The 11574-nt window shown below is 36.0% G+C and overlaps 1 protein-coding gene across 4 annotated transcripts in view; it reads right to left on the bottom strand.

Moving 5' to 3' along the window:
* Positions 1 to 109: 109 nt before the first annotated feature.
* Positions 110 to 11574, bottom strand: part of LOC149035520 (uncharacterized) — a 13835-nt gene continuing 2370 nt past the window's right edge. The window contains exons 2-12 of one of the 4 annotated variants that reach the window (XM_089191873.1): positions 11490 to 11574; positions 10930 to 11046; positions 10628 to 10714; positions 9342 to 9659; positions 9139 to 9216; positions 7989 to 8078; positions 7207 to 7284; positions 6278 to 6367; positions 5528 to 5608; positions 3136 to 3267; positions 110 to 2086 (exon numbers count right to left, since the gene is read on the bottom strand). The exon at positions 11490 to 11574 is cut by the window's right edge and continues 443 nt beyond it. In XM_089191873.1, coding sequence (XP_089047999.1) covers positions 1071 to 2086; positions 3136 to 3267; positions 5528 to 5608; positions 6278 to 6367; positions 7207 to 7284; positions 7989 to 8078; positions 9139 to 9216; positions 9342 to 9659; positions 10628 to 10714; positions 10930 to 11046; positions 11490 to 11574 — 2172 coding nt within the window. In that variant the 3' untranslated portion in view covers positions 110 to 1070. The remainder of the gene's footprint in view (positions 2087 to 3135; positions 3268 to 5527; positions 5609 to 6277; positions 6368 to 7206; positions 7285 to 7988; positions 8079 to 9138; positions 9217 to 9341; positions 9660 to 10627; positions 10715 to 10929; positions 11047 to 11489) is intronic. The other 3 variants (XM_089191874.1, XM_089191875.1, XM_089191876.1) reach the window with 3 other exon arrangements.

Consider the following 11574-nt stretch of genomic DNA (forward strand, 5'->3'; position numbering starts at 1 on the left):
TTTAAAGTCAGTCAGACTGTCAGCGGTTATAGAGAACAAGGCTGTTATTTATAGCCGGCCACGATGTTTGTTGCTCCGTAACTTCATTTGGTTCAAGTTTTTCCATCTATTTTTTATCTAAAGCCACGAAATTTATTGAATCACTGAATTAACCCTCTTCTGCACTGAATTACCTGAAAGCTACATTTATCTTAACCAGTCAGAACTAAGTAATTTTTCCATGTATATTATTAATTAGAAAACATCTACATTACATTCTTACCTATTCTATTGCACTGAAAAAGGTATTATACTATTACAAAAACTGTATTACCCGTAAAATCATTTCGTACCAAAAGTAATTTGAAGAGTAAAATTTAATTCTGTTCTTGATAAAATCATCAGCTAAGCTGAAAAAATACAAGTTAGAGTACAAACTTTTCCTAAATGATTTCCTAAGTCTGATTAAACCAATTTAAAAGAGAATACAATAGTTTTTCCAACGCGCAAATCTGCCTCAGAGAACTAAGTGAACAGCAAAGGAGAGCACTTTCAATTAGGCTGTTAATAGTATCTTTAAGACGACTAACAAAAAATATCATCTGCTATTAAAATTAAGCAAACATATTCTTATCTTATTTGTATGTCACTAGTTCACGGAAAATGTTTGAAATTTTGTCTTTCAGAAGACAAATATATTCATTAACTACGTAATAAAAATTTAATTCAATATTCCTTGCATCCTACAGACTTCTAACACAGAATTACATCTACGCTTCCAGAAAAAGACTTGCTACTGTATTTTAACTTTCTTTCTGAAACGAATTAAAATAAACGAAAGATCAATAAAAGTTTGATAATAGTTTGTCTGACGATACCATCAATATCCAATCAAAAAAAGTGTTAAACAATAATTCTATCTTTCATAAAAATTACATTTTAATTGACAAGCGACATGAGGAGCCTATCCGAGCTTTATGCCAGTGACGCGTTCAACGGCAAAGTACCAGGCCTTCTCTTACTTCCCAGTCAGTGCTAGTTATCCCTTCAAACAAACACTGTTTGCCCACGTCTGTAACATTTCGATTTCCTCACAAGTTTAAGCTCCGTAGTTTGCAGTTGGTATCAGTTAAGGCTTTACGCAAGTACTTTATTCCTTCATCTCCTGGCCAGTTCTCACTGACGTTTAAGCTGGTTAATGTACAGTTAACGCTGGTTAGAGCGTTGCACAAGAGCACCATTCCTTCGCCTCCAAACCAATTGTCACTGACGTTTAAGCTAGTTAATGTACAGTCAACGCTGGTTAGCGCGTTACACAAGTGCATTATTCCTTCGTCTCTTAACAGATTGCGACTGACGTTTAAGCTGGTTAATGTACAGTTAACGCTGGTTAGCGCGTTACACAAGTGCACCATTCCTTTGCCTCCTAACCAATTGTCACTGACGTTTAAGCTGGTTAGTGTACAGTCAACGCTGGTTAGCGCGTTACACAAGTGCACCATTCCTTCGTCTCCTAACCAGTCCTCACTGACGTTCAAGCTAGTTAATGTACAGTTAACACTGGTTAGCGCGTTACACAACTGCATTAATCCATCATCTCCTAACCAATTTCCACTGACTTTTAAGCTGGTTAAATTGCAGTCTCCACTAATCAGCGCTTCACACAGATGTTTTAATCCTTGCCTTTGTGACCCAATGTGAGAGAGTGTCAAGCTGTAGAGTTCACTCTGAGTAAGCGCTGTACTTAAGTTCTTGAAACCTTCATTAGATATCTGCCTGTCAGAGAGGATTAGTCTGTTTACTTTCCAGTCCCTGTTGGTGATCGCTTTACACAATGTTATCAAATCATGGTCGTGCTTTATTGGCCACGCCTTCAGTATGCCTGAACTCGAGCTGTACAACGGTAAACTAAACATTTTCCCGTCCTCGTCCTCGTCCCACACTTCATGATACCAGTCCCATGACAGTTTATGCGTAGCTAGCTCATCTGTAAACAGCAGCACCACTTGCCATGCATCTTCTTTGATGTGAGTAATAAGGAATGTTTTCAATTCGTCTTCATCCATTGCTTCTCGTAATTCCTCCATGGCACGAGGTGATTGGAGTACTAAAGGATTAAAACAAAAGAAATATTAATCTTTTACTTGAAAACATTGCAACGAAAAAAACTGCCTTAACAATTTTTTTTTTGGTCTCAAAACTGACAAACCACAAAAAAATACCCCGGCAAATTGGAAAAAAAAAGAATTTCGAGTCTCAGTGTTTCCACTTATTGTTGAATCACCCCAAGTTAAGGGAAACCAGTTGGTAAAACAAGGAGACGGGCAGAATGAACAATAAATGTCGTGCGATACCAAAAACATTGAGCTAAGCCTATTTTCTTTTTCTTTTCCAAGAAGTCTTAAAATTTTAGCAAATCAGTTGCGAAGTTGTAAGTCATTGTCATAAAGCTTAATTCTCGTATAATAATTTCCCTCACTAGTAATCTAAAACTCTTGAGTCGAAAATGCTTGCTAGAGATGTCGTTGTTGTTGCTTCCAAATATGGTTTTAAAGTTTCAGAACATTTCCAAAATCACAGGAGAAAAAAACTTAGTTTCACTTTGCAAACATAATTATGAAATATTAGTTTTGATAAATTGAAAGAAACGTTTTTTTCTTTGTAAAGTTCTTAAGTTACACCACATAAGCGACCAGCTTTAATATCAGAATAGTACGTACTTATGGACTGAGTAGAAGAGTCATGTCGGTCCGGCTTGATCTTACTCAGTCAATTAGAGTTTTATTCCACCACCGCCGCTCTCCTCACTCTACTTTCTTCTAGCGGGACCGCACGCTTGGCCCTGCAGTTTTTAACGCCCCTTACTCTCGCAACCGCGCACGACCCTCATAAAAGGGTTTGTCTATATATCATTCTTTTTTCTTATTAAGAAGGGGCATTAGATCGTGCAGGTCACTTGATGATTTTATAAAAATACCAAGTCTACAGAGAAAGAATAAACCCAACACAAGATCACAAATCAGGGTAAAGAAAAAAAAAGCTTTGACCACTACACAAACCCAGCATTTCTAAATTATCTTAAGGCACAATGTAGACAACTGGAGATATGTTTGAAAACTAATACAGATTATCAGTTATTTTAACAATATTAGGTACCTCGCCTGCGTAAGCCAAGTGTAGCTGACGCATATAATAAGTAGCTGATATAGCTCTGGAGTTCCTCCGGTAAACTGACATCAAACCTCGCCAGTCCTGATCTAATGGTCGGATACATGGCGTTCTCTAATGCTATCATGAAGGACACAAAAAGACACAAACTATTTCAGTACTTTAGGTCACATTCTCAGTTCAGAGAAATTAATAAAATACGAAACTGCTCATAAAGACAACGTGAACGTCAGCGTTATCATTAACTGTAACAGATCACGGACAATCTTAGGGTTAAATTTACATTTGCCATTCAAAGATACCACCAACATGTCTTGTTGATCACTCCTGACATGGAACATTAATGCAAAAGTTCTTGAATGCACGAGCTACATGAAGGTTTCAATGGGGTGATGGCTTACGGCTAACGGTTACAATTTTGGCCATTTTAACGGTTGACTTCTTTTTGCTAGGGAGTCTAAAAGGAAAATTTAATCGGTTAACTCTTTTTAAGACTAACGGTTGAAATTTCTTCTGGTTAAAAAGTTCTCACGTACGTCCCGTAAATATATGTAATTTGAGGTATTTTCTTTTTAGCCCATATGTTTGGGACGGTAGAAAACCAAACTTTAGGCCACACTTTTGTGTTTAAAATGAAGGACTTCCATCCTGTCTGTAATTCAAGATGGCGGCGCACATATACTAATTTTACTTTTATTTTAAATATGGTTCTTCCGATTTTGGGATCGGTGAATATTTCTGTTTCCGTTTTTGTTTATTTGAAATCGAATGAAACCCTAGCATGAAAAACATATCGCTGTTTTTCTTGATTTTTCTCAAGTATGCCTCCCTTTCGTTGGCCGCTTGTGGAACAAGACTTGCGTGAAAATCGAACGTCGATCTAGAACGCTGAAAATCTCGAATCTTCTAACTCCAACCCAAAAACCGCTATCTACGGTTTGAGGTTCGCGGTTAACACACCAAACGTGGATCTAAAACTCTCTAATATGGTAAAGCGAAACCGCTAACAACGATTTGAAGTTCGCGGTTAACACACCGTAGTCAATCTAAAACGCTGAAAATCTCGAAACTTCTAACTCCTAACTAACCGTAGTTAGCGGTTTGAGATTTGCGGTTAACATACCAAACGTGTACCTAAAACTCTCTAATATGGTAAAGCCAGTAACCTCTAGCATCGTAACTCCAAGATGGCTTACACAAAGGCTCTTCGACATTCGCCAAACAAAATTCAAGTTACAAACTTAGTCTGGGAGCAAATGTGGTCCCGTGTGAAGTTTGTGCTGAAAGCAAGCACCTAGTGTAAAAGTGTTCATTAGGACCTACTAAACATGGAAAGTTTTGGTGCCAGCTTTGCAACTTGCTCAGACGGCTTTTAAGGAGGGTTAAATTCTGACCCATGAAATCCAGCATGGAAACGAGGCTAAAACACATAATTCCTCATAACTTTGTTAATAGACGAAAATACACCAAACTTGCTCACATGATTGGAAATGATCCTCCCTGTTGATTTATGCTAATTTACATAGGTCACGTGATCTTACGCATGAAAGCGAGGCTGAAACACATAATTTTCCATAAATTTGTCAAAAAAAATCCTTATCAAGCCAAACTTGCTCACTTTAGTCAGTTAGACATCTTGCATCGATTGGTGCCACTTTGTAGTGTCACGTGACCCCATACATGAACACATGTTTGGTGTGTGAACACTTTTAAACGAGGTGCTTGCTTTCAGCACGAACTTCACACGGGACCTTATTTTATGACATTTGCTCCTAGACTAACTGTTGTGTACTCCGTGTTCTGAATTAGAGCACGATATAACGGTAGCTGGACCTTAACACATCAAGGGTTTAAGTGGATACAATTAAAAATGGCTGATAAAATTCCGGAGTTGTATCCTCTACAGTACCGTGTACTTGACGCTTGTGCAAATCCAAAGTACTGAAACCTGCGCGTAACATGAAAAACTACCTGTAATTTTGCATAAGTAGTAAAATTTGAAAGTTTATGGAAGTTTTGGAGTTGGAGTTTTCAACACGCACTAAAAAGAAGTTCACTTTTGCCTGATATTTTTTTAATTTTCTTTCATAATGTTTATTTTCTAGCGCAGTGGGAAGTTGTTTCCTTACTACATGACGGCTGATGGCTGGGTTGCCAGGATTTACCGCTTGTGAAAACAGTCTCCATCTAAATGCTAAGTGCCAATGGGGTAATGTAACTGATGTCTAAGGCCTCCAATGAGCATAGCAATTGTTAATTATTACTACAGTAGAAGGCTGCATGTGCAGGAGTTCCGTGGAAAAAGATAATCCTATCAAGAACTGGAAGTATTTTAAAAGCATTCTACTAAAATTATTTTTCTGTGTAAATGTGCATTCACCTTTCATCCTCACTTTCTGAAGTTTCTTGAGTAGTTCGTCTAGTTCTACTTCAACGGTGGGCACAGGGGGAGGTGAACTACCTGAGAGAGGAAGTAAACAGCAAAATGGTTTAACTACTCTACTACAATTATGTTCTGTCTAAATGTGCATTCAAAGGTATACAGAACATTTAACAATTAGTGTCTCACCTGATATAAAAAGTTAAAGCATACTAACATGTATCAAGGTCAAGTGAAAGAACAATGGTGCAAGTCTTCCATTATCTCATTGTGAAATAACCTATCCATAAATATTATTTTATAGTCACATGTTCAGCCAATTTAATACTAACTTGCTAGTATTATTAGGAGGCAAAACTGAATTGAAAATGTTCCTTAATAAAAATAAGAAACTGAATAATAGCTGAGAGCATTTACCAGTATTCTTAGATGAAAGTAAGGACAGAAAAAGGTTAATATCTCAGATAGGGAATAATTTCTCTTAAGAGTAATAACTGGAAAAAATATGAAGACATATAATGACTTTGAGCTATTAACATGGCTAAAATATTTTAAAAAGTAAAAACCAAACATTTTTGACGCTAGATCATCATCACCCTGATTATGACATAAATAACGTCAAAAATTTTTCGTTTTCACTTTTTTCAATATTTTAGCTCATTTTAATTTAAGCAAACTTTATGGACAGTTATTAGCATTCTTGGATCACTTTCTCCCTAAAAATGATAAGATATGAATTTTTCTATTCACCTTCCATTCTCAGCATCTTAATGTCCTCACACACTTTTCCTAGCTTTTCTTCAAGATCAGTGGTGGAGAGAAGAGGGGGAGGTGAAGAACCTGGGAGAAAAGGTATGCAGAGCTTTTCAAAATTCAGTCTCTTACTTTACACAGAAAAGATAACAACAGGTATACCTGTGCAAACAGCAAATTATAATAGTGTTAAAGTAAAACAGTGTTAGTTCTTCATTATAACAGCAATGATTATTGTTGAAAACAACAATTATGTATTTTTACCACATGCCGACTCATTACCATCTTTAGCTAAAGTAGAGAATAAGACAAAGCCAAATTTGGATTGATCTACAGTTGACTCTTGCCCTGCAGACACCTTACTATTACAGACATCTCACTAATGCGGACAATAGCCAGTCCCTGGGGAAACGCATAAAGAAATGACTGAAATAAACTCCCTTCATTACAGACTCTTGCTATTGCTATAAAGTTTCACTTGGTGTATTTTCTCCTGCACTAGAAATAGTACCTGTAATTTTGCTTATGTAGCAAAATTTGAAAGTTTATAGAACCAGGATAAGCTTATCCAAGAAGCCAGTTAGTTTCAGACATGCACTAAGAAGAAGTTCACTTTTACCTGGTGCTTTTTTTCTTTACTTTTAAAATATTTATTTTCTAGTGCAATGGGAGGTTGTCTCCTTTCTACATGACAGCTGATGGCTGGGTTGCCAGGATTTACTGCTTGTGAAAACAGTCTCCATCTAAGTGCTGGGTACCAATGGAGTAATGTAACTGATGTCTAATGAGCATAGCAATTGTTAATTATTACTGCAGTAGAAGGCTGCATGTGCAGGAGTTCCGTGGAAAAAGATAATCCTATAAAGAACTGGAAGTATTTTAAAAGCATTCTACTACAATTATTTTCTGTCTAAATGTGCATTCACCTTCCAACCTCCCTTTCTGAAGTTTCTTGACTAGTTCCTGTAGTTCTAATTCAACGGTGGACAGGTGAGGTGAACTACCTGAGAGAAGAAGTAAAAAGCAACATGGTCTAACTTAACTCTACTACAAATATTTTCTGTCTAAATGTGCATTCAAATGTACACAGAAATACATTTAGCAATTAGTGCCTCACCTTATATAAAAGTTAAAGCATACTAACATGCACCGAGGTCAAGTGAAAGAACAAATGGTGCTAGTTTTCCATGATATCATTGTGAAATTAGCTATCTATAAGTATTATTTAAATGTCACATGTTCAGCCAGTTTAATACTACCTTTGACTGGAGTCAAAAGTAGTAAAATTAATAATACTACCTTGCTAGTATTATTAAGAGGCAAAACTGAATTGAAAATATGTTCCTTAATAGAACTAAGTTACTGAATAAAAGCTGAGAGTATTTAACAGTATTCTAGGATGAAAGTAAGGACAGAAAAGGTTAATATCTCAGATAGGGAATAACTTCTCCTGAGAGTAATCATTGGGAAAATATGAAAACAATTAATGGCTAGTTACATGGCTAAAATATTTACAAAAGTAAACTCCAAACATTTTCTACATTAGGTCATCATCACCCTGATGATGACCTAATGTCAAAAATGTTTGGTTTTTTACTTTTTTGATATTTAACCTCTTTTTAAACTTAAGCAAACTTTATGGACAGTTATTAGCATTCTTGGATCACTTTCTCCCTTAAAATGATAAGATATGAATTTTTCTATTCACCTTCCATTCTCAGCATCTTAATGTCCTCACATACTTTTCCTAGCTTTTCTTCAAGATCAGTGGTGGAGAGAAGAGGGGGAGGTGAAGAACCTGGGAGGAAGGGAGAACAAGACAAAGTCAAATTAGGATTGATCTACAGTTCACTCTTTGTAATAAGAATACATGAAAGTCATATATTTGTACTGCGGAAAATACATTTTAAGCAAATGAAGATCATCGCAGTGTATACTCAACTTAAGCAGTTGAGAAATAAGGCCTGAAAAAAATTCAGGCCTGAACGGGAATCGAACCCATGACCTCTGCGATACCGGTGCAGCGCTCTAACCAACTGAGCTATCAAGCCAACTGGGAGCTGGTCAATTGTGAGTTCGTTATATACCCGTAGATGGAGAAGATGTAATAAGAATACATGAAAGTCATATATTTGTACTGCGGAAAATACATTTTAAGCAAATGAAGATCATCGCAGTGTATACTCAACTTAAGCAGTTGAGAAATAAGGCCTGAAAAAAATTCAGGCCTGAACGGGAATCGAACCCACTCTTCAAGTTCACTCTTTCCCTGCAGACAAATTGCATTACAGACATCGAAATTGCCTATTACAGACAAGAGCCAGTCCCTGGGGAAATGCATAAAGAAATGACTGAAATAAACTCCCTTTATTACAGACTCTTGCTATTACAGAAATGCAGACACTTTTCAGCCCCCCAGTATGACATTTCACTTGTTTTTTCTCTCACTATAGCAGACACTGAAACACTTCCTTCAAAATCCTGACTCACATAATATAGCACAACATTAGGATAAAGGAAAATGAAGAAACCATTCTTCAACTAGGTGAGAACATGAGAATTTCCTGCTTGCGGCCAGATCTTTTTGCAGTTCATGAGGCCATGTTAGAAACTTTATGTTTGTGTAGTTACATATTATTTCATACGTTTAGGTAGAAAACATTTTTTTTATTTCTCTCATACCCCATTATTACAGACTCTCACTATTACAGACACTAAATGTCCAAAGGAACAGCTGTTGACTGCACTTGGAATAGTAACAACTGACATAACTGCTGAAAGAATTGAAGGGCATTCTATTTATTACCTAAAGATTTTAATTTTGACCAATCCTTAGCTTCCGGATATCAATCACTCACTTTCCTTTTCCTGAAATTTTCCAGCTTCCCATTTTTTTTTGTGACCAGCAGTGAACGGTACATTGGAGGGTGAAGTACCTAAGGGGAAAAGTACAAATAAATGAGTAGATTTCTGATTTTCCATCATTTAACCATTCAATTAGCACTTCATTTAGTTTTTTCCAATTAGTCTTGTACAAAAGATTCAATACTCAAAAATTCACCTTTGCCATCTTCTGCTTGAAGGACACTTAACAGACTTTTGTGAAAAAAGCTGTTAGGCAAACAGTCAAAGCGATTTCCTTCCGGTAAATTGATTTCTACTTGACACTCAGGGCATCGGAATTTCCCTTGTCTCTGGCTCACTATTGCATGTTTCTCTAAACACTCACAGCAAAATGTATGATGACATGATATAATTTTAGGTTCACTGTAGGTATCCAGACATATTGAGCAAGTAACTTGTTTCTTGAGATTCATATGTAGCTCTTCTAGTTTTTTTTCAGGATCAGAGGTGGAAGATCCATGAGGAGGCAACATGCCTAAAAACAAGGGTACACAGAGAGATATTAACATTTCTACTGATAAATAGTTAGAAATAGGCATACCAACTTGAGGCTAAGGATAGATTTGAAAAAGCTGTTGAAAACATCAATTTGATATACAGATATATATATACCATATACAGCTATTTCAATTTACGTCGGATCAAAGCTTCAAGGGTACGGGACAAGACCGAAAGGCAGTATGGGTAGATTAGAATTAATTTTAGGACCCCAACATTTCTTTCATCCAAATGGCTCGCCATCAGAGATCTTCGCTGTATGGACGAGGCATTGTTAATTTTGCTGATAATTACTCATTAAGATCCCATATTCCTCTTCGGTCTTTTCTTGTAGGCTTGAGGCTTTGATCCGACAACGTAAATTGAAATAGCTGTATATCATTTTAACTCCACAAACCAACTCAAATTCCCTTCAGGTTAACATAAAATAGAGAAAGAGGCACAATTGTACTTGTAGTAATTTACATTACTTTTCATTATTTACAGCAATACTAGTATTCATGGTGTGACTTTTATTTGAGAGATGATAACACAATAAACCGACATGTGACAATCTGTATAAAGCACATGATATTTATCTAAAATACATCATCAATGTCAGTTTTTTAATATATAATTTATGACTAAGGTTGAAAAAACCTTTATTATACCACTATAATACTATTATTATTATGATTATGATTTTATTATAATTAATACTGTTTCATCATCCCTAGCCAATACCATCTTAACATTCCCTTAGGTAAAACTAAATTGGGTTTTAATTTCTTTGGAATTAATTTTTTAATGAGAATTGAAAGTATTTAAAATAATTGTCAGTTTAGTTTTACCCTACAGACCCTAGCAACCTTAAATGTTTAATCCCAAAAGCACACTTATTTACACTTGACATAATAGCTGTGAACACACTGAACATATTCACTTAGGAAATTAATTTAAACTGACCTTCCTGTTCACCTTTCCTTCCCTGCCCTTCCTCCATAAGTTCTTTTCTGTGACCAGCACTGGGTATTACAGTGAGGGGTGAAGTACCTAAGAGCAAAAAGTACAGGGAGAGATAAGCATTCACAGCCTCTCTTCAGATACACTGCATGTTTTTTCCCATAAGTTGTATTCTTTAAAATAATACTAATGCCACATTATTTCATTGAGATAATTCTTCACAGTTTTGTCAACTAGTAAATTGTTATTACTGTTCACAACAACTCTCCATAACAACTTAATACATCTTTTAATTTTGTTTTCACCTTTTATTTTCTCTGTCTCAACAACCTTTGTCTTCTGCTTCAATGTTTTCAGCTCTTCTTGTATTTGTAGACTTTCACTGGTTGAACTTGCGGAGTGGAATTCAGAAGACACGACATCTAAAATCAGATTTAAATAAAACAAATAATGAGGCAATCACTGAATACTAACATAAAAAAACATAAAACACACCTCAAATCGTTTTGTAAAAACCCCTCACACAAATAGGGGTCACATTTTCTTTTGTAGCTCCTCCAATAAGAATCTTGCCAACTTATATTTTAGCTTGTTTTATTTTATTTATATTTGGGCCAAAGACAAATACAACCAGACAGAAAATATATTGAAAACAAATCCCTTCTAGCTGCGATTGTCATGGCTTACATAGTCAGCATGAACTTATTCATGATACAATTGGTTCTATCTTGATCAAAACCTGGACACCTCTCTACAGGTGTGTTAACCCTATAGTGCACCATGTTGAATGAGTGATGCATTGTGTTTTTAATCACTTCAAAACATTTTTCCAAATGACCAGGCCTTTTTCTTTCTCTCAACTGACCTATGAATGCATCCTTCTCAAGAAAGTACAATTTGTATGCATTGTACTCTTCTACGTCTATTGTTGTTTTCAGCTTCAGTTCTGC

Source organism: Pocillopora damicornis, chromosome 13 (genome assembly GCF_964200805.1).
Source record: "Pocillopora damicornis chromosome 13, jaPocDami1.2, whole genome shotgun sequence".
NCBI lineage: Eukaryota > Metazoa > Cnidaria > Anthozoa > Scleractinia > Pocilloporidae > Pocillopora > Pocillopora damicornis.